The 23,632-nt window shown below is 46.8% G+C and overlaps 1 protein-coding gene across 3 annotated transcripts in view; it reads left to right on the forward strand.

Annotated features, from left to right (window-relative positions):
- PAXBP1 (PAX3 and PAX7 binding protein 1) overlaps positions 1-23,632 on the forward strand; it is a 503,587-nt gene that overhangs the window by 401,350 nt on the left and 78,605 nt on the right. For all 3 annotated transcript variants that reach the window (XR_011283466.1, XM_069636333.1, XM_069636334.1), the window contains exon 14: positions 2,875-2,951. Coding sequence is in view for 2 of the 3 variants with exons in the window: in XM_069636333.1 (XP_069492434.1) it covers positions 2,875-2,951 (77 nt within the window). In the remaining variant the exon portion in view is untranslated. The remainder of the gene's footprint in view (positions 1-2,874; positions 2,952-23,632) is intronic.

A 23,632-nucleotide genomic window follows, 5' to 3' on the forward strand; every position in this document is an offset into this window, starting at 1 on the left:
AAAAACTGAGTGGTACAGACCTATACCAAAGGTTGGTTTTGCTTACACCTGTAGTCCTAGTTGTGTGTAGTGGCCCCAGAGGGTACTGCATACAAACTTTGCCTAACAAAGGGGTTAACACATTTTGTAGTGGGGGGAGTGGGGAAGGTTCAAAAGTACTTACCTGCTTTCAGAATATTTGTGAGAGCTCTTGTTTTGTCCTAATGACCTTTTTCTTTGACATGCTCTTAAGTCTCACTCTAAATGCAAACAGTATTATATTAATGCCCAGTGTCCTAGTTACTAATGTCACCTGAGGGTGTAGGAAGTATCTGTGTGCCATCCCAAAAGGGTACTTAATGATTTATAAATATTCAGCGTTTTTGGAGTGTGTGTTAACTGTTATATTGCCCTTCTGATGAAGGCTTACTTCAACTGACTGTTAAATTAATAATTGTTTAATCAAGAAACCTTGTGTAAGTTTATTTGAATAATTGGCACCGTGAATCTCTAACTCCCCTACAGCTCACATTGACCCCTCTTGAGATATGCCTGGCTGCTCAATCCCACTACCATCCTGTGTAGTACAGACTTATTCCAAAGGTTGGGTTCCTATTGCCAGGGGGGTCAGGGTTGTTGTAGTGCACCCAAAGGGTACTGCATACAATCTTGCCTAACAATAATGAAAATGAATGTTGGGAGACCAACATCCAAGAAATGTGTGAGGCCATTCTGCGCACATTTCATCTGCTTCCAGCACAAAATGCATAGTCGCATGTACTCTGGGAAGACGCAGCCTACCGGTGCGGTCTTCCCCTGTCTTCAGATTCAGCTAATGTGACAGCCCCGGGTACATTAAAGCATCTCAAGGAGGGGGCAGGCACACCTTTTTCCAGCATGGGCAGTCTCATTTAAATATCAAAGGCTCCATGGATCTGCATTCCTTTTGTCCTACGAGATAATTGAGGCAATCCTTCTGAGTGGGCCTGGTTGCTGAAGAGACAACTGGAAGGCGGGACAAACACCCCTTTGTTATGCAATGGTGTCAACTTGACGCTAGTTCCCACCTCTCTGTATGAAAGGCAGTGAATGGCCTGTCTGGGTCCAGCAGTTAACGCTGGTGTCCCTGCAGAGCAGACCCCTTTCAGAAGGGAGAAGTATGTGGTTTGGGGGACTGGAAGTCTGCGCCCAGCACAAACTTCAAGGGAACTCTGCGCTTTAATCAAAAGTCAGAGGGCTCAGTTAACCAGAGAGACACTTTGATCTACAACAGACAGGGAGATGGGTGGGACTTGGGTATATGGTGTCACCCCCTTGTCGGTCCTGTTGCAGAGCACTCTGGTCCTGACCTCATGCATAACAGAAGATTGTTGGTGGGGGACCCAGTATTAGTTCATTAAGGTGGTCTTAGCCTGCACCAATTACTGGGGCCCATTTGGCTTTTAAAGAGGGCTGAACCCCTAAGTTAGCAGATCATCTGAATGCTTCAAAAGGAGTTAGGCCTTGTTTGGACCCGAGCTGAAGGTACAGTTTACCTTACGTCTTTTGCCAGTAAAGGGAAGGCCAGGAGTGCCAAGAGGCAAGCAAGATCCCTCCCCTAAACATCTCCCAAGGAACATGGGTATATACTGGACTTGGAGGACTCGTCCAGCAGCTCTAGAACTGGTACCTAGCCGGCACACAGCGTGCCCTGCTAGGCTCTGCCAGAAAGCTTCGTGGTGGGAAATGCCAGAGAGTATCTGAACTAAGGACAAGGCCGTTGCCTGTAAACACTCTCCTGAGTTTTGGGCCGACCGCCTTGTAAGGTCACAAGCCCTATGAAGAAGCTAGGTGTGCCACACAAGCAACATCCGGCATCCATCGTTTAAGGACCTTTTCAAGGCCTGTAACTGCATCAGTCTGCACTGCTGACTGCTGTCACACTGCAGTCACAGAGTCCTCTGAGCCGCCTCGACCAGCATTCCAGATCTCCCAACCAGCACAGACGATTCTTGTCCTGAGCTGCCGTGCTGGACAACCTGCAGATGTCCGTCCAGCCTAGCTTGCTGAGCTGCTTGCCACCTTGAACCTGAGTCGGTCTCCTGCCACTAACTGTCTCGAGGGCTGCGAAGTGGCCTGGACCCGCCTTGATGCTGTCAAGCACCAAGAACTTCTTCAGCACCAGGTACATTGTGCTTCTGCCCCCCTGGTCCTTCTCTGAAGGCCCCTACAGACAGTTACAACCCTTTGCCCCCTTGGTACTGAAACCGAATAACCTTGAACTGTGTGACTGATTACTTTACCAACTACCCTCCTATCAGTATCCAGAATGCATCCCTTTTCCTTCGTGAAACTCTGTAATCTGTTCCTTTACAGGGTGGTCATATTTGTAGTGTGCTAGAACTGTCTGTTGTAGTAATAAAGTAGATTTTATTTTTGCACAACCTTGACTGGACAGTCCCTTTTATCTTTGGGTTATAATTGTATTTTTTCGCTGTGTTGCAACTAACCAAAGATCCATGACCTTGCCGAGATAAGCCTGCTCTTCCGTCCACGTTACCAAGAATTGTACAAGGAGGTCTTATAATTCATTTGTTTTCCAATCTGTTTGTATTCATTCTGGTCTACTAAAGGTGTGGGGTTGATTGATGGTTTATAAACCGATATTCTTCCCTGGAACACTGGTGCCCCGGAAGTTGATTTGTCACAAGACTCTCTCGTTGGGAGTTTTCCTAAAGTCCTAAATAGATGGCGTTTAGAAAAACTCCCTAACAATGCCCCTTTACATCTATTATAAAGTGCGTGCTCAGAGATTTGCCAATGCTGACCTCTGAGAATTGTGTGTTTTTATAGATCTACTTTGTATTTGTATATCTTTTTTCCCTTCAGAATTGACCTATGTAAATTTGTTTGTAGGCTTTATTGAAGGCGCTTCTGATGAGAATGAGAAGAACATTGGATGATGATGTCTTTATGCCACTTTATCCCAAAAAGTAAGTAATGCAATGCACAAAATGCCCATTGAAATCTTATCGAGCATACAAATAACTTCTGTTTATAATGGCTTCACCTTTTAAGTCTCAACTGGTTAGAACTCCCTCCAACATTTCTATTTGTAGCAGTTATTGACATTTTGAAAAATGTTCTGAATTATGGAATTGGGCACGCAATAGAAGTGTAATATATTCCTGAGCAAGGGTTTCATTTTTTTAGGAGTGGATAATTTCACTTGCACCTGTGAAGATTTGTAGTCTGCCTACAAGAGGCCAAGTTTCTTTGGAAGTTTGCGCTTTGAAACTGAAAAGGTGACCTACTTTTTTCTGCATACTTAACTCGTACGTCTGGTTCTCTTTCCTTCATACTGGTGGCAATCCATCCACTTGCTGCAGAGTATTTTGCAGCAACATGTTTGAAAAAGCATTGGCAAAGCCACGGTGCTTGCGTGGCAAACCATCTCTGCCCCACACCCTGCTCTCCACCTTCTGATCCGTGACACTTTTTTCCACCTAAACATTTAGGTAAATGCTGTTAAGGAGAATTCTCAAAATGTCTAAATTCCTCTCTACCTTGGAGACCCCCAGCTCTTTTGCTGAACTTTGGGACTATGTACTTTTTTATTCTGTTTGTTTGCTGTGTTTTTTTTTTCTTTTGGTTGTCGAATTTTAGACGACTCCATAGGCATCATCTTTTCATGCGTCACACAGCACCCTCAGTGCAGTGACACAAGGAAGCCATTTCGGCTGTCCCAAGGTTTAAACACCTTATCTAGGATTAACTATTGTTTCCCAGCGAATGTTACTTTAAATTGACTAGTAAAGTCTTTTTAAATTCCTTGACCCAGCACACACTATTTTCCTATAGAGCGCTGGAGGGGTTACCTAGTATGCCCTGTGTTTTGAAACTCACGTAGCAGTCAAATGCTACCCTTTCCTATCGAAATGGCTGGTGGCAGTGGTTTTACAACGAACTACCATGATTTTTCCTGACCGCGAACACTGGTAGCTAAAAATCGCGGGAGCCATTTTTTTCAAGATGGCGTCTGAGCCTCCTTTGTTAAACAGGTGCCAGTCTTCTTTTTTTCACCATTTCTTTTTGGAAAGGTCCTTCTAGAGTGTCTCTGCACGCCAAACTAGGTTTGATCCCTTTGTTCCTTCGCCTTTGGCGGGCTTCAGGACTGAAGACCGCCTCTGGCACCACAGAGTCTCGGGTGGGCAGGAAGTGAGTGGGGTGCCCGAAACTCCCTGTGCTTGGTCTCCTAGGAGACCCAAATGCACTGTGGCATGATTGGCTGGCTGACTGTCCGGCAAGGACAGCCACCCTGCTTGGGTGAGTGGCAGCTTGACTGGAATGAATGGGAGAGAACTGAATAAAAGGCAGAGGCGACCACTGGAACAAAAGAACCGCAGACTAGCTTGAAGAGGATGGCTGCTGCAACTCCTGGACCGTTGGTTTGCTGGTGAAGCCCTGCTGCAGGTCCGAATCGTCAAGATGCCCCTATAAGGTCCACTTCTTCCTTTGAGTTGGTGGGACCAATCAACTCGACAGTAAGCCACCTGGATACCAATCTCGGAGCTGGTTGCATTTTCCTTGGAGTGCTGCAGGAAACCTTATAACCAGGGAGAGGGACACCAGTTTGCATGCTTTACTCACAACCACCGGAATTGAAGATTTGCCAAGTGCCAGCATTTTGACCATTCCCAGTGCAGGAGTCCCCCGACGTCCTCCCTCTTGTCCCCACGACTGAGGTACAGGAACAGCGAGATCTGCAGGAACAGAAGTCATCAGCTGCATCTTTTTCTTCATTGAAAGGTACTGTGGAAATAAGACCGAGTACTTGCCTCTCGCAGTGAATGTGCTTGAAACTTTTGCAACTCGCAGGCCTAATCAGCTTGTGACCCAACATACGGTTTTTCTTGTTACAAACTACTTCTGAGACCTTTTGCAGAGACTTTAACGTTTACTTACCAGAACTGCTTACTCCCACGTTCCCGTCTCCTTTCCTCCATACTTTTGGGACATTCCGTCCAGTGGGAAAGGACTGGAGCACTTTTTGTAAAAAATCCAATCGAAAAATGTCCTTTTTACGCAGGGTACCGCAAGCGGCCGTAACCCGCCCTCCTTAGCTCTGCACCGCGCATCGCCCTTCAGTCCTTTTCTCCACGCGGTTGGGGCTGGACGCACTAGCATCACCTGGAAGACTTTTTCTTTCCCGTTGTCCTTCTCTCCTGCTCCGGTTTTGCAGCCGCGTAGTCCTCCGTCTGTGTGGAGCATCTGCGATTTGCCACTTGTTCTTCTTGCGAGCGTTGCTTCGCTAGGGCGGATCCAAATTCTCTCTGCTTGGAGTGTCTGGGACCGGATCACCGTTGGGACTCGGGGTTTCTTCTGCAACTCCCTTTCGGTCCGGGCACTTCAACGTTGTCTTCGTAGGTGGGAGGAAATCTTCCAGAAGGTTCCATCGCATTTACAACTCTTTACTTTTCAGGGCACCCCTGCCGGGGGACTCCTTCCCGGGGTCCTCCAGGTCCGGGAGGGGCTTCAAAAACTCTGCTACCGGGGTTATCCCTGAGGTGCCGAGGGTTTCCGCGAGGGGCCTGCCTATACCGGATCACGATCTCCGGTTCACCGATCAGGTGCTAATAGCCACCATAGTCATGCTGAGGCGTTTGGTACCGGAATTCACTCTGAGGGCTCCTTGTCTGGGGCTTGCCACACCAGGGTGCGCCCTCAGGCCTCTGAGGCTTTCTGTACCGAACCACGGTTCGAGGCCCCTCTCGGGGCGTGCTCCGATGCCTCTACCACATTCGGTTTCGTTTCCTCCATCTGCCCCATTGCTCTGTGTAGACCCAGTTGGTGGCAGGCCCTCTTGGCAGCCCTCCTCTCTACGTTCGTGGGATTATGTTCCTCATGAGAGATCTCTGCCCACTCTGGCGCCTTAGGCCTTGGCAGAGGATGCCTTTTTTGGGAAATTTCATAGTCTAATGAACGCTGATCCCATGATGGAGTACTTTAAGGACCTCTTTAGGGAAATATGCCCTCAGACTCCGTTGCCTGCCCCGACAGTTCTGTCATGGTGCCCGTCTCCCTAGCGGTAGCACTTCCTCTGTCGCCCGGCCCTCCTCCGGCTCTTCCGCCTCTGCCTCCCGGTGGACAAGTCTTCAGCCGAGCGTGATGTTCATCTGATGCTTGTCGCGTCGCAGTCGGCCGGGGTGGTGGTGGGGGGGGGGGGCGCCGGAGATCCGGATGCTCTAGACGACCACTTGACAGATCAGAACAGTGAGGAGCAGCCCCACTCTGTACGAGCATTTCACGACCGGGTACTGGATATGTCGCTCCTTGATATACCAATGTCTGAGGCACCTGCTCCAGAGGAAGGGGTGCTTTCGGGGCGCTAACCTTGTCTCCACAGGAGCGTACCGGGACGTCCTGGCCGAGGCATGCCAGGTCTGGGATAAACCCCACACCAGGCTGCATATAAATAAAAGAATTGACACCTGTTAGGCTTCACACCTCCGAGGAAGTAGCTTTGGCATCATGCCCGCTCCAATCCTCGGTGGTGGCAGCGGCCGCCACTCTGCAATCTAAACCGGCTTCTGCGACTTCCGCAGCTGCGGCTCAAATTCTGTCCAAGTAGGACAAATTGTTTAATTCCTTGGGCAAGAACAATTTTGGCAATTTGGTGCTGCAATTGCGTCAGCCCAGCGCAGATCATCCTGGTGGCGGCAAATATGAAACTGTGGAGAGATTTGGCTGACTTCCAGGAATTCATTCCTGTCGACAGGTTAGAAGACTTTAAAGGCGGCTTGTCAGATGCTAGAGTTTGGCGCAGGATGTGCTGGAGGCTGTTGCGCATCATGTTGACCCCTCTGCTTGTGGCCTCATGCTGGGGGTGGACACCTCTCGTCTGGTTTGATTTCATGCAACAAAGTTTTCGAAGGAGGTCCAAGATAAAGTTCTGGACCTGCCTTTTGATTGCAAAGAGTTTCATTCTTCAATGGATGACGAGCTTGCCAAACCTAAGGTGAGCACGCAAACTGGCAGGTCTGTGTCGCTGCTCGTGAAGGCCCCAGTCAAAGCTCAGATCTGGGTCACTATCTCGATACTCTTCAGGTTTTAGAGGGTTCCATTATCGCAGGTCACGCAGGACTGATCCTCTGCCGGGTAACTCCTGCCGGAGGCAGCCATGTGGCCTGTTTTTCTCTCGGTTGTCAGCCTCTTCTTCAGGGACAGGTAGTCTCTCCACTTTTAAGTCTGCAAAATATTTTTTGGCACTCGCATGAGACTCCGGTGGGAGGACGAATCTCGTCTCATCTGGAGGCGTGGCAAACTGTCACCGATGACAGTGGGTTTTGTCCATAGCTCGGGCGGGCTTCTGCTTGCCCCTAGCCCCTACACACCACCCTTCAATCCTTCCTTTCAGCAGTCTGGGACACCCTCCCTCAGAGCCAAGGTCCAGAAGCTTCTAGATCTCGGGGCTATAGAACATGTTCCCCTAGTGGAATGAGGGGAGGGCTTCTACTCTCCTCGGTTTACGGTGCCAAAACCCAACCAGGTTGGCCTGCGCACTATTCTAGACCTTTCCTAGTTCAACCTTTCTCTTCCCCCAAGAGAAATTCAAGATGATTACACCCTGCCAAATAAAATCCTCTCTTCAGCAGGACGACTGGCTTAGCGTTGTGGACCTTCAGGATGCTTGTATGCATATCCTGATCTGGAGCCCGCATCGGAGATATCTGCAGTTCTCCCTGGTAGAGGAGCACTATCAGTTTCGAGTGCTCTCTTTTGGTCTCAGCTCTGCGCTGCGGGTCTACACAAAGATGTTAGTCATTGCAGCTTTTTTTAAAGGCTACAGGGTATTCGTGTGTATCCATATTTGGACGACTGGCTTCTGTGCAGTCCCTGTCGGGTGAAAGGCTCGAGCGATCTTCCTGTTCAGTCTTGGGCTGTCAGTGAACTGGCGGAAATCCTCCATGACGATCTCTCGGGCTCAGCACCTGATATTCCTGGGTTTCTGTTGGAACACGATCGACTGCAGGGTATACTTTACCGTGGAGAGGATGGCAGCATGTCCGCCTGGTGGTTCTCCTGGCGCGTCTCAAGATGTGACTTACGCAGTTGGCTCTTCAGAGCTCCTGGCTCCAGGCGTTGGACCCGGACATCAAAATGATCCCGTTTCCACCCTACATGACAGATCTCCTTTGGTCTTCTTCCAGCAATTTGTCCGTGGGTGCACCCTTTCAGGAGCCAGCCCCTCAGGTGACCATTCCGACGGACTCCTCCCTTATCAGGTTGGGAGTGACGATGGATCATCTTCAGGTTTTCGACCTGTGGTCGCCGCAGGACAGACAATTTCACATATTATATGGAACGTATGGCGATTTTCCTGGCGCTCAAAGCTTTCAAGGCAGGGGCTGTGAAAAAGGTGGTCCGCATCCGCACGGACAATGCAGTATCCATGTTTTACATTAACAAGTAGGGGGGGTTCCATGGTCACCTACCAGGGTCACTTCCCCTTGTAGATCTAACCATTTAGATTTAGGAATGTGCCATTCAGCACAGTGTTTGGTTGTTGGTGGTACACATTCCGGGTCAGCTGAATAACGGCAGACTCTCTCCGCCGGCGAGCGGTGGTCAGCTACGAGTGGGAGCTGAACACAGAGATCCTCAACTTTTTTGGCCTTTGGGGCACTCCAGAAGTGGACCTCTTTGCGATGTCATTGAACAGGAATCTTTCTCTTTATGCTTCCAGGAACGGGCTCGGAGCCTCTTCGCTGGGGGATATTCTTGAGATTCTGTGGCACAACATGAGGGCCTACGCCTTCCCGCCTCTTCCTCTGATTTACCAGGCACTATGCAAGCTCAGGAACACGTCGAATTGCACTCTCCTGTTAACAGCCCCGTGGTGGCCAGCCAGATTCTGTTTTTCTGAGCTTCAGCATCTGTCAGTCTGCTCTCCGATCAGGCTTCTGCTGATTCTCGACCTGCTTCACCAGAGCGATCAGCAGTTGTAGCACCCCTCCCCACAATCATTCAGCTTGGCGGCTTGGTGCCTGAGTTCAAATCTTTAGAGTTTCAATTTGTCCGCCGATAATATGCGTATTATCCAAGCAGATAGAGAACCCAGGTCTCAGTATAGGAGCAAATGGCTCGGTTTCTGCCACTGGTGTTTAACAAAAAAGCTGGATCCCAGAGAAGCTGATATCGACACAGTGCTGTCTTTCATTTCTCATCTGGCAGCTTCAGGCATGCATGTTTTGTCTTGTAGGACTTATTTGTCAGCTATTGCCGCCTATCTGTCCACGGACTCTTGCTCTTTTTCTTTGACAAACCCTGTCATTAAAAGGCACTTTGTAGGTCTGTTGCATGTGTATCCACCTGTGTGCAGCCCGCATCCTAAGTGGGATATGAATGTGGTCCTTACTGCTTTGTCATAAAACCTTTGAACCCATGGCTACGGCAGACTAAAAATTCCTTTCATGGAAAATGGCCTTTCTGATTGCGGTAACTTCAGCAAGGTGTGTAAGCAAGCTTCAGGCCTTGTCGATAGAACATCCATTCCTCACCTTTCACAAGGATAAGGATGTCCTCCGGACCAGTCCCTTTCCTTACAGAGGTGGTTTCTGATTTTCATCTGAACCAGTCTATTTCCTTACCAGTTTTCTTCCCACTACCGGCTTCAGATGCCGAGAGGGTTCTGCATAGTTTGGATGTAAGGCGAGCTCTTAAGTTTTATTTGGACAGAACATCTAATCTTTGGAGTGCTTCCCAGCTCTTGGTGACCTTCGGGGACCCAAAAGGAAAGCCGGCTTCGAAGGCAACTACCTCCCGATGGATTGCTTCCTGTATCTAGGAAGCGTATTCTGTTCAGGGCCTTCAACCACTAAAGGGAATTCATGCCCATCTTGTGTGGGGCAGGGCAACTACCATTGCCTTCCAAAAATATGTTCCCTGGGAAACCATTGCCAAGACAGCCACGTGGGCTTCCCATCAGCTTTTGTGAAGCATTACTGATTGGACCTGAGCTCCAGGGCTAATGCTCAGTTCGGGCAAGCTGTGCTTAAAAACCTCTTTCAGTAAAGGAGTTCCATCCACCCGTTATCCTGTAAGGAGTGCTTGGTAATCTCCCAAAAGTATGGAGGAAAGGGGATGGGACGTAGGATTAGAATAAAGTTACTCACCTTAGTTACTACCTTACTCCTAGTCAATGGTCTCCTTTCCTCCATACGCCCGCCTGCCGTCCCCTCTAATAAGTATCCTTTATTATTGCTTAAATGGTCTCAGACCTGGCGATAGAAAAGGACTGAAGGGCGATGCGCGGGTAGGAGCTCAGGAGGGCAGGGTTACGGCCGCTTGCGGTACACCACGTAAAAAGGACACATTTTTCAATTTGATGCTTTTACAAAAAGTGCTCCGATCCCGTCCCACAGGACGGAATGTCCCAAAAGTATGGAGGAAATACGACTATGGACTAGGAGTTCACTACAGTGAGTAACTGTATTACCCTATCCAAGACTTAAGCCCATTGAATTGACTCTTCTGGTGAACACAAAGTATTTGCACCGCCTAAGAATAATAGTAACCTTTCATGTTCTAATCTTTGCCTTGTTACTCCTCTTGAAAGTATTCTGAAACAATATTGAAGTATATTTGTGTGATTATATTGCCTCCCTATGAATGTTTTCTAACTGACAGATACATGAATAAGTATTCATCAAAGAAACCTTGAGTGTAAGAGTTTACTTGAACACTTGTTACACAGAGGTCTTACAATCACATCATTACCACTCACATTCCCCTCTTGATCAGCTTGGCTGCTCAGCTCCGCTACCAAAACTGTAGTACAGACTTATACCAAAGGTTGGTTTGCTTACACCTGTGGTCATATTTGTGTGTAGTGGTCCCAAAGGATACTGCATACAAACTTTGCCTAACAAGGATGCCTGCTGCAACTCCTGGACCGTTGGTTTGCCCGGTGAAGCCCTCCTGCAGTGCCAACACGTCAAGTTTGCATAGACGGAGAAGCCCCTGCAAGGACAACTTCTCCCCTTGAGTTGGTGGGACGAATCCACTCCAAAGTAAGCCACCTTGACATCCATCTCATAGCTGGTTGAATTTCCAGAGTTGTTTCTGGAAACCATATAGCCAGGGAGAGGAACACCGGATTATGGGGGTTGCTTTTAAGCTGGCCTAGAGCTTCACGAAGATCCTCCGGACACCCAGGAAGGAGGACTGACCGAGCCTGAGCCCCCTCAACAGAGCGCGGGACCCCAGAAGCAATGAAAGTCCACCTCGACAGCCAGGAACCGCAGTGTTGTGATTTGCGTTAGACGCGAGGAGCTGAAACACTGAACCGCCACTGAAAGTGAAGTTTGCTGGTTGTGAATTTTGACCGTCCTAGTGCATTGCAGGAGTCCCCCGATGGCCTCACTCTAGTCCCCACGGGTGAGGCCCAGGAACAGTGAGAGCTGCACAGGAACAGAAGTCATCTGCTGCATCTTTTCTTCATTTCTAAGGTACTGTAGTCAGAATTTAGCTCTTGCTGTAGAGTTGCTTGCATCTTCTAGCACTCACAATTCTAATCAGCTTGTGGCCCTACATTTGATTCTTCTTTTCATCAGACTCCTAAGAACTTGTGCAAATGCTTTTCCATTTACCTACCCAGAAGTGCTTCATCCTATGCAAGACTTTTGGCCATTGACTTGATTGAAATGATGACTCTTCGAAGGGGGGATCCAAAGGTATTTGCCTGCTTGAGAATATTTGTGATCTCTTGTTGTTTTAATAACCTTTACCTTTTGCCAATTTCTATTGATTATTCTAAATGCCAAGAATAAGATATTAATGACCCCAGTATCCTAGTTATTGAAGTCACCTGTGGGTGTAGGTTGTCTCTGTCTGCCATCCCAAAAGACTCTTTACTGATTTAGAAACTGAAGTGTATGTGTGTTACTATTATATTGCTCCCTTCGGAAGAAGGCTTGTTCTCACTGATAATTGTTTATGCAAGAAAACTTGTGTAAGAGTTTATTTGAATACTTGTAACTGTGAATCTCTCTTGAACTCCACCACAGCTCACATTGACCCCTCTTGAGATTAGCCTGACTGCTCAACACGCTAACAAAACTGTAGTACAAGCTTATACCAAAGGTTGGGTTTCCTCTACCTGTAGTCAGAGTTGTTTGTGGTGTTCCCAGAGGGTACTGCATACAAACTTTGCCTACCACAACTTGGCACAGATCCTAGACAGAATATTTTCACTGTGGTCACCCCCAATAGACTTGGTTGCCACAAAGCTAAACACACAATGCCCAGACTTTGCGTCCAGGTTTCCCCAGCCAGGGTCCAAGGGGAACGCCCTATGGATGAACTGGTCAGGGAAATTTGCTTCTGCTTTCTGCCCAACTATTCCGCCTCCCCCCACCACTCCTGAGCAGGATATTGCACGAGATGGACCAGGAACAACTAACCGTAATCCTGGTTGCTCCTATGTGGGCGGGACAGCCTTGGTTTCCACATTTGCTCAAACTGACGATGTGCGACCCTATCAAGCTCCTGTGCCCATACAATATGTTGATACAACACAAGGTCATCCCTCCACCCACGCCCATAATCAATGAACTTAGCAGCTTGGCTCCTGAAGTCAAAATTTGTCCACTTAAACCTTCCACAAAGGTGTAATGATATCCTCAAGGAGGCACGAAAACCCATCACCAGGCACTGCTATTTTAATAAGTGGAAAATATTTGTGATATGATGCACATCACAATCACTAAATCCATTAGAATTTTCTACAGCTAACATTCTACAATACATGCTTAAATTACTAGACTCCAGCCTATTATTCAATTCCTTAAAGGTACATCTGGCGGCCCTATCGGCTTAAACCACTTCACAGAACAAGGTGTCCTGGTGCAACGCTTGGATCATTGGTTTGCCCGGTGAAGCCCTGCTGCTGTGCTGAAGCTCTGAATTCGTTTCGAATAGAGAAGCCCTGCAAGTACGACTTCTCCCTTGGGTTGGTGGGACCAATCCACTCCAACGTGAACTCATCTGGATATCCCCTCAGAGCTGGCTGTACTTCCATGCTGCTGCAGGAACCGAAGTGCCAGGGAGAGGAACACCAGATTGGAGTGCATCACTTTGAAGACAGATGTTTGATGAAGGAAGATCCCACGGACTACGTTGAAGCAGGACTGACCAGGCCTGAGCCACCTCAAGAGTGCTGGACCCCAGATTAGAGGAAACTCTACAGTGTTCTCCGAGAGACTGCGGTGGTGCTTTTTGCTATAGATGCGAGGAGCTGAAACAGCGATGTACGTCTGAATTGAAGTTTGTACATTGCTGCCGCTGACCTTGAAATTGTAGTGCAGGAGTCTCCACACGTCCTCAGTCTTGTCTTGTGTTACAAAATGTAAGTAAAGTCAATTTCACTTCTCTGCCCTTGGAAACAGTAGTTTATTCAAGGGAAGGTATTTAAACCTTCAGGAAATCCAGAAGACTTCCCTGTGTCACTGCACTGAAGGTGCTGTGTGTCACAATGTAAAGATGCCTATCTAGTTCGTCAGACTCCACAACCAAAAAGAAAACTGAGTCCAAAACACATTAAAATACATGAGAGCGTTAGAAATTAGGTTAGAAATTAAAAAGTCCTAGAGTGCAGCAAAAGTGCTGGGGTGTCTATGATAGAGAGGAATTTGCACATTTGAGAATTCACCCTAACATGAGGGTTAATCAGTGCTTACCAGTTCATGAATTGTTTGTTTTCTTCCACATATCTAATCCTTTGCACCGGACTCAGTATTGCTCTAAATGTACTAGTGATAACTCAAGGTCCACAGTGTCCTAGCAATTTAAGTCACCTGAGGGTGTAGGAAGTGTGTGTGCCATCCCCAATGGGTAACTGTTTTAGAGAAAGTGCTTGAAGTATATTATAAGTGTTACAGGTTTGCTCCCTTCTGCAGAAGGCTTAGATAACTGACTGAAATAAATTAATAGTTTTATCAAGAAACCTTGCCTTTAAGTGTTTATTTGAATAATTGTCATGGTGAACCTTTGTTACAACCTTACAGCTCACATTGCCACTCTTGAAATAAGCCTGGCTACTCAGCCACACTAACAACCTATCTAGTACAGACTTATACCAAATGTTGGGTTCCCCATTGCCAGGAGGACAAGGCTGGTGCAGTCTCCCACAGGGTACTACATACAATCTTGCCTAAATAAAACTGCATTCCTAGTAGCTGAAGATGTTGGTTCCTGGCAGGTCCTGCAGATCTCACTGGTCCTGAGCCTCAGTCGTGGGGACGAGGGAGGACGTCGGGGGACTCCTGCACTGCACGGGATCGTCGAAAGAGCAAACGAAATGGAGTCGCTTCAGTTCCAGTAGCTGTAGACTAAAGCACACAAGCTGGTGTCCCTCTCCCTGGTTAATCCTAACCAGCCATGAGAATGGTATCCAGGTGGCTTAAGAGTTGATTGGTCCCACCAACTCAAAGGAAGAAGTTGTCCTTGAAGGGGCTTCTCTGTCAAGATGAACTTGGCAATTTGGACCTGCAGCAGGGCTGTACTGGGCAAACCAATGGTCCAGGAGTTGCAGCAGCTGTCCTCTTCCAGCACTACTTCGGTTCTTTCGTTCCAGTGGTCGACTCTGCTTTCCAGTCCTGGAGTTTCACCTTTTAAACAGTTTTCTCCCATTAATTCCAGCCTAGGGGTCGCTCACCCAGCAGGGTGACCGTCCTTGCCGGACGGTCAGCCAGCCAATCACACCAGAGTGCATTTGGGTCTCCTAGGAGACTAAGCACAGGGTGTTTCGGGCACCTCCCTCTCTTCCTGCCTATCCCAGACACTCAACGCCATAGGCGGTCTTCAGTCCTGAAGCCCTCCAAATGCATACGAACAAAGGGACCAAACCTGGTTTGGCGCGCAGAGACAAACACTGGGCTGACTTTTCCAAAACGAAATGGCGAAAAAAGACCGGGTCCCGTTTAAACAAAGGGGCTTAAGGCGCCATCTTAAAAAACATGGCTCCCGTGATTTTTAGCTACCAGTGTTCGCGGTTGGGAAAAATCATGGTAGTTCATTATAAAACCACAGCCACCGGCCTTTTTAATAGTAAAGGGTAGCATTTGACTGCTACATGAGTATTTAGACACAGGGGATACTATGTAACCCCTCCCGCACTCCATTGTAAGATGGTGGGTGCTGGGTCTATGAATTTGGAAAGACTAGTAAAGTCGATTTCACTTTACATTCTCTGGGAAACAGTAGTTTATCCCAGAGAAGGTATTTAAACCTTTTGGGAAGTCTAAAAAGACATTCCTGTGTTACTGCACTGAGTGTGCTGTGTAACACACATGAAAAGATGATGCCTATGGAGTTATCTTAAAACTCCATGATCAAAGAACACAAGTGTAAAACGCACATCAAAATACTGAAAGAGCGGGGGAAAAAAAGCTCACACTCTTTCCAGGTAAGAAAATAAAGTCCTCAAAAATCCAGCAAAGTTGCTGGGGGTCTCTAAGGTGAAGGGAATTAGCACATTTATGAGAATGCTCCCTGATACTGAGACGAGGAGGACATCGGGGGTCTCCTGCACTGGGACTGGTCACAAAGCTGGCAACTGGCAAATCTTCCATTCTGGTAGCTGTAGTAAAGCACACAAACTGGTATCCCTCTCCCTGGTTTTTTGGTTTCCTGCAGCCCTCTGAGGAAAATACATCCAGCTCCGAGAATGGTATTGGGTGGCTTACGGTTCGAGTTGATTGGTCCCACCAACTGAAAGGGAGAAATCGTCCTTGCAGGGCTTCTCTGTCGATGTGAACTTAGCGATTCAGACCTGCAGCAGGACTTCATCGGGCAAACCAACTTTCCAGGAGTTGTAGCACCTGTCCTCTTCTAGCTCTTCTTCGGTTCTTTTCGTTCCAGTGGTCGACTCTGCCTTCCAAGCCAAGATACTCTCCTTTTATCCAGTTTCCTCCCATTCATTCCAGCCAATCTTTACATTGTGGCACGCAGCACCTTCAGTGCAGTGACACAGGGACGTCTTCCAAATTTCCCCAAGGATTAAATACCTTCTCTTGGATAAACCGTTTCCAAGAGCAGTGAAGTGAAAATGACTTTACTTACATTTGTAACTTTCTAGACCCAGCACACACTCTTACAATAGGGTGCTGGAGGGGTTACTTAGTATCCCCTTTGTCTAGTTTCTCATGTAACATTTCTGTTACCCTTTCTACAATTAATGGCTGGTGGCATGTTAGGCAAGATTGTATGCAGTACCCTTTGGGTGCACTACAACAACCCTGACCTGCCAATAGCAACTCAACCTTTGGTATAAGTCTGTACTAAACAGGTGGGTAGCGCGTTGAGCAGCCAGGCTTATCTCAAGAGGGGTCAATGTGAGTTGTAGGGATGTTAGAGATTCAGAATGACAAGTATTCAAAGTACTCTTACACACAAGGTTTCTTGAATAAACAATTTATCAGTCATTTAGGATTAATTTATCAATCAGTTAGGGTAAGCCTTATTCAGAAGGGAGCAATAGGTCATCAACAATCAAATATACTTCACAAAATAGAGTGCTGCAGACATTAATATCACTGTTGTATTTAGAATCATTTGGGATTAAGTCAAAGGAAAAGGTTATTAGAACATACAAGAGACCACAAATATTCTTAAGCAGGCAAATACTTTCAGATCCCCCAATAAGAGTCATTCAGTCGAACAGGCTAAGCCAAAGTCTATATAAGCTGAAGCGCTTCTTTGCAGGTAAGTAAGAAAAGTCTTTGCACAATGTTTTAGAAGTCTTTGAAGAAAAAGAAGAATCAATGTAGGGCCACAAGCTGTTAAACTTGAGTAGTAGAAGATGCAAGCACCTGTACAGAAAGAGGTAAGTTCTCTCAGACTTTTACAGTACCTCTGTATTGAGGAAAAAGTGCAGGAGATGACTTCTGTTCCTGAGCAGCTCTGCAGATCTCACTGTTCCTGGGCCTCAGTCGTGGGTACAAGAGGGAGGACTTCCTGGGACTCCTGCACTACAATAGGACGGTTACCACTCGCGACTGGCAATCTTCAAACAAGTGGCTGTTCAGTGTTTTAGCTCCTTGCATCTTCCGCAAATAGCAACACTGCGGTTCATGGCTGTCAAGGTGGGCTTTCCTTGCTTCTGGGGTCCCGCACTACGTTGGGGGGGGGAGGGCTCAGGCTCGGTCAGTCCTACTTCCTGGGAGTCTGGAGGATCTTCCTGGAGCTCTAGACAAGCTTAAAAGCAATGCACACAATCTGGTGTTCCTTTCCCTCTCTATACAGTTTCCAGCAGCAACTCAATCGGCTCCGAGATGGATGTCCAGGTGGCTTACATTGGACTTGATTGGTCCCACCAACTCAAGGGGAGACGTCGTCCTTGCAGGGGTTTCTCTATCGATGCGAGCTTGGCGTTTTGGCACAGCAGCAGGGCTTCACCGGGCAAACCAATGGTCCAGGAGTTGCAGCAGGTGTTTAAGTTCTTCTACGGATTCCTTCATCCAGTGGACGAGACTGCCTTCCAAGACAAAAGACCTGCCTTTTATGCAGGTTTCTCCCATTCACTCCAGCCTAGCTGTCAGTCACGCAGCAGGGTGGCTGTCCTCCAAAGCCAGCCAGCCAGTCACCTGGTTTCTGGTCTTTCCATCGAACATGTTTAATCGAAAATTAAATCCATTGAAAAAAGCACAGACAATTAATCTATCGAAATGCTATGTATTCTATTGCAAAGTGTATTTCCATCGACACTCTTCGGTCGAATATATGAATGTTTCAGGTAGCTGTCCGGGGCTGAAAACTGTAATTTTAACACTGGCCAGCTCACTGACTTTTGTTTTTAGGGGGGGTTCCCCCCCAACCCCAGGGATCCCCAACCCCATTTTCCAAATGTAACCCTTTCTGCAACCCAACGTCCAACACAGCCATACATCTACTTTAAGAGTATGTTTGTGTTGGAATTCCATCGAAATACATCGAATTTCATTCAATGAATGTTTTTCTATGGAAAAGCATTTCAATGAATGAAATTAGTTGGAAATGAATTTAGTGGGAAGACCAGATACCAATCACCTTTTGGGTGCATTTTGTAACCAAGGGGGATCAAGCACAGCGATTTTCGGGCACCTCCCTCACTACCTGCCCTTCCAGACACGCTGCAGCAAGAGGCGGGCTTCAGCACTGAACCCCGCCAAAGACAAAACGAACAACGGGATCAAACCTGGTTTGGCGTGCAGAGTAAATCTCAAGAAGGGCCTTTCCAACAAGAAATGGCTTAAAGACTCATGGGTGCTTTACTGTGGCTGCAATTGCAGCCCGCAGTAAAAACACAATGGTAGGAAAAAAGTAAACCACTGCCACCAGCCATTAATTGTAGAAGGGGTAACATAAAAATGTTACATGAGACACTAGACAAAGGGGATACTAAGTAACACCTCCAGCACCCTGTTGTAAGATAGTTTATGCCTATGGAGTTTGTCAGACTCCAAAATCATAGAAACACAGAGTTCTAATCAAACAAAAGTACATGAGGGTGAGGGCTCACACTCTCCAGGATTAAAAACTAAAAGTCCTAGAGTCCAGCAAAAGATCTGGGGGTCTCTAAGGCTGAAGGGAATTAACACAGAAATATGAATTCTCCCTAACTGAGGCCTCCCAATCACAGAAAACACCCCAAAACTACACAGGAATCAGAAGAGACTTAAGGTAAGTAAATACCCAATCCAGCACACTACTTTAGCACAGAAGATTTTGCAGCAGGAGGACTTCAGGATCTGCAGACAAACCTGGTTGGTGGAGTCCTTGTGGTGACTGAAGGACCTTGGAAGGGATTTTGCAGCAGGGATCAATGGGGAAGGCTCTAGGCAAGGATTTGCTCGTGGCTGGATGCAGCTCTGGATTTGGCACCTTTTTTAGCACAGAAGACCGAAAATTGCAGGTCAGATTCTTGTCATTACAAAGGTCCTGCACTCTGGTGAGGGGACCTTTCAGACTTTAGTTGTGTCTCTGGAGATCCAGCAAGATGCCCACAAAGTTTCAGCGACATTCTTAATTCGTAAGAACGTGCAGCGCACAATGGCTCAAGATCCCAGGGTATTGCAGCCCCACAAGGTCGCATCACAGCGTGGGATGACTCAAAATGCCGGTCTTCTCAAGTCTATTGGGTCTCACAAGGGTCTGGGTCGTCGTTTTCAGAGTCTCCAGGTCGATTGGAAGGAAGGGCTACAGCAGGCTCAGGTTACATTGCAGGCTATCCGGTCGCTGGAAATAATCTCAGCCGCTTTTCCTTCCAGTGGTCGAATTGTCTTCAGCTTCCCGGTTCAGAGTATTGAACAGGAACTACAGCGCAACTTCTGCATTCTCTCCCTGCATTTTACAACAAGGGTTTGTCTGATTGTCCAATCAGGACAGTCAGCCACCCACCAGGATTTGTCCCCATTCGGGCAAGGAGGAAGGCAAAGGGCTATGGAGTTTTGGACTCCTCCCTTTTTTTCTGCCTTCAGACAGAGCCTCGGTGGGGATTCCAGGGGACTCCCGACGAAGATAAAAATCGCACAAAGAAATTTCCGGCCCTGGATGGCAGGGGAGGAAGAAGGACAAACACTATAATGGTGAACAAATAAGGCAGGGTCCATTTTTGGTAAAATGAGCACCATTGGGTGCCTTTACTGTAGCTGTGAACACAGCCTGGGGTAAATATGCACCAAATTAGTAAAATGTATCGCTGCCACCAGCCATTGAAGGTAAGCTGGTCCCTGTAACAGAATTGTTTGTTTTATTGTATTCCCCCAGCACTTCACATAAGGTGGGGTGTGCTGGTTTCACCAAACAAAATGTAAAAGGGATCCAAAGATCCTTTCTACCCTTGGGAACTGTAGTGCTCTCAGGGTTAGCCAGAGAAAGCTAAAAGGGGAGCCCCGATGGCCACCCAGTAACAGGCACTTCTTGGCAAAAAGTTGTTAAAGAGGAGCACTTTAAAAAGACACTATGAAGAGTCTAATGATACCCATAAAAAGAGTAAATTAGTCTGTGAGTGTGGAAAAAGTTTCTGTTAGGGAGACTTCTTAAACATATGCTAATTCCTTCCACCTTAGGGACCCCTAGAAACTTTGCTGGATTTTGAGGACTTGGTTTTCTTTTAACCTGTAGAGAGTGAGACCATTTTTTTCCCCACTCTCTCGTATTTTAATGTGATTTTATACAGTTTCTTTTGGTTATGGAATCTAACCAACTCCATAGGCATCTTCTTTTACATAGTTACACAGCACCTCAAGTGCAGTGACACAGGGAAGTCTTCCAGATTGCCTAAGGTTTAAATACCTTCTCTCGGATAAACTGTTTCCCAGAGCATTAAAGTGAAATTGACTTTACTTACCATTCTTCATTTCTAGACCCAGCACACACACTTACAATAGAGTGCTGGAGGGGTTACTTAGTATCCCCGATGTCTAACTTCTTATGTAACATATTTTATGTTACCCTTTCCTCACTAAATAGCTGGTGGCAGTGGTTTCATTTTGAACTACCATGGTTTGCATTTACCGCCACCGTTCGCGGCTCCGGTGAAGCAACCACAGGAGCCATCTTTTTCAAAATGGCGCAGAGCCATCTTTGACAAAATGTTCCCCGGTCTTTCTCTTTTGCCAGTTCTCTGTGGAAAGGTCCTTCTATAGATTTTCTCTGCACGCCAAACCAGGTTTTGTCCCTTTTGTTCAGTTGGCCTTTGAAAGGGTTTCTGAGTGAAACCTGCCTCTGGCTCCAGAGTGTCTGCGGTAGGTAGAACGAAAGAACTGAAGAGGACAGCTGCTGCAACTCCTGGACCGTTGGTTTGCCTGGTGAAGCCCTGCTGCAGGGCCGAATTGCCAAACTCCATTCGACAGAGAAACTCCTTCAAGGACGGCTTCTTCCTTTGAGCTGGTGGCACCAATAAGCTCCTCGTAAGACACCTGGATACCATTCTAAAGGCTGGTTAGGAATAACCAGGGCGAGGGACACCAGCTTGTGTTCTTTAATCTACAGCTACTGGAACTGAAGCGACTCCATTTTGTTTGCTTTGATCATCGATCCTGTGCATTGCAGGAGTCCCCCCCCCCCAACGTCCTCCCTCTTGTCCCCACGACTGAGGCTCGGGAACAGCGAGATCTAAAGGACCTGCCAGGAACTCAGACTTCAGCAGCATTTGTTTCTTCGTACTAAGGTACTGTGCCAACCCGATTGAGAGAACGCCACTCTCGCGGTGAAAGTTTGTGAAACTTTCCCAACTTGCAGGCCCAATCAGCTTGTTGTCTGACATATGATTCTTTTTCGCCTAAACTACTTTAAAGAACTTTCGCAAAGACTTTACCGTTTGATACCAGAACTGCTCTTTCCTATCCATACTTCTAGCCCGTTGACTTTGGCCTAGGCCTTTTGACTTGAATTGAACTCTTCTGGTGAACTGAAACTATTTGCACTGTCTAACAAGTATATATGGTCTATTTTACTTACCTTGTGCCTTTTGCTCCTTTCTAAGTACTGAACTGCTATTGGCTCCTATTTCAGGGGAGCTCAAACTGTTTCAAAACCTTCTGATTTTTTGTTTTGGTTTATAAGTTGCCTTCTCTTAGTAAAATGTTTTCTAAATAATTGTGTAATAAATTAATAAGTGTTTTTACCAAGGAACCTTGAGTATAAGTGTTTACTTGAACCACTGTGATTGAAAGTCCTTTGTGTAACTACTTGTACTGCTCCCATTCACTCTTGAGATAGGCCTGGCTGCTCAGCTCGCTACCAAAAACTGTGGTACAGACTTATACCAAAGGTTAGTTTGGCTAACACCTGTAGTCCTAGTTGTGTGTAGTGGTCCAGAGGGTACTGCCTGCAATTCTGCCTAACAGGCCTTCCTTCCAAGTGACCTGGGGACTCCGAAAACGACAACGCGACCCTGGTGATATCCACTAGACTCAAGAACTGCATTTTGAGCCATTCCATGTCAAGCTGCGACCTTGCGGGCCCACAATATCCCATGCAGTACTTTTAGGACAGCCAGCCTGAACTGGATTCTCAGTCAGGCTGAAAGACAAAGGGCTGCAGAGTGTTGGACTCCTCCCTTGTTTCCTGCCTTCGGACTCTCTGGAGACTGGGTGGGAAATCCACAGGATTCCCGCCGAAGATAGTTACCACAAGGGAATTTCCCACCCGGGATGTCAGAAGAAGGAACAAGAAAGGACAAGGAACGCTGAAATGGTGAAAAGAGACTGGGTCCATTTTGGTAAAATGGGCACCCAGTGGTGCCTTTACTGGGGCTGTGGAAACAGCCTGCAGTAAAGTTGCACAGAATTAATGAAACAATTCACTCCCACCAGCCATTAAAGGTAGGTTTGTCCATGTAACATAAATGTTACATGTAAAAAGAGAAGGGGATATTCCATCTCTCCCCAGCACTCCACATAAGGTGGGGGAGATGATGGTCTTGTCTAATAAAAAGTAAAAGGGATCCAAAGATCATGTCTACCCTTGGGAACTTTAGTTCTCACAAGGTTAGCCAGAGAAAGTTAAAAGGGGAGCCCCTAGGGCAACCCAGCAACAATAGGCACTTATTGCCAAAAAATTGTCAGAGGATAACTTCTAAAAGACATTATGGAGAGTCTTTTAAAAATGACACAGATAAGGGTATAAGATGAGTGTGGAAAACTATTCCCACTCACTAAGGTATAAGGACACATAATCTACCAGTCCAGCAAAAAAGTTCTGGGGTTGACACAGGTCCAGAAGATTTATAATGGATATGACAATCTTGCATAAAGGTTAACCAAATGGATCTTGCTTCTCCTGACCGGCTGTTTAAACTGTCTAGAATAAATCTGCGTAAGGTTGTACCTCCCTTGAATAGCTGTGTGCCATTCTTAATAAGTGTAAAGCGTATTGCTTACCTTAGTCTGTGTTCCACTGACCTGAAAAGAAACTGTAATAGTACATTACACCCATAGGTTTTACCTATCTTGAATAGCTGTCTGCCATTCTTGGTGTACTGCAGGTTTAGCTGACCTTGCTCTGCCTGTTGCAATCCTAAATTCGTATAGAAGTTATTGCTTATCTTGGTCTATGTTGCACTGACCTCAACAGCAACTGTAATTGTAAATTACACCAAAAGGTCTTACTTGCCTGATATTACTGAAGTTATCCTAAATGTAGTTTACGATTTATGCTGTTCCATGAATTTGTGTTCCACTATTCAGAACAGTGAGTCCTTAACTGGGCGTCACTGCATTCCTGACGGGGTCAACCACCCTTGACTTACTGTAAAGTAATGTGAAAGTAACTTGTGGTTTTACTCCCCATGAATAGTTGTCCTATACTGAATGTGTTAGATGTCTGACTTCCTTAGAAATACTGTTTGTTTTCTGAATGTTGGGTAAGATTTTCATAGTAATGATAAATCGCCCTGGCCCATGTCAACCCCAGAAATCTTTGATTTTACTGGTGGATTCTTTTTCCTCATACCTCTGTGAGTAGGAATATTTACCCACACTCGCAGAATCTTTTACTCTTTATGGGTGTGTTAGGCAAGATTATATGCAGTACTCTTTGGGAACACTACATCAACCCTGACTCCAGTTAATGGGAAACCCAACCTTTGGTATAAGCTTGTACTACACAGTTTTGGTAGTGTTAAGCAGCC

This window comes from Ambystoma mexicanum, chromosome 7p, assembly GCF_040938575.1.
Source record: "Ambystoma mexicanum isolate Mex_15411 chromosome 7p, UKY_AmexF1_1, whole genome shotgun sequence".
NCBI lineage: Eukaryota > Metazoa > Chordata > Amphibia > Caudata > Ambystomatidae > Ambystoma > Ambystoma mexicanum.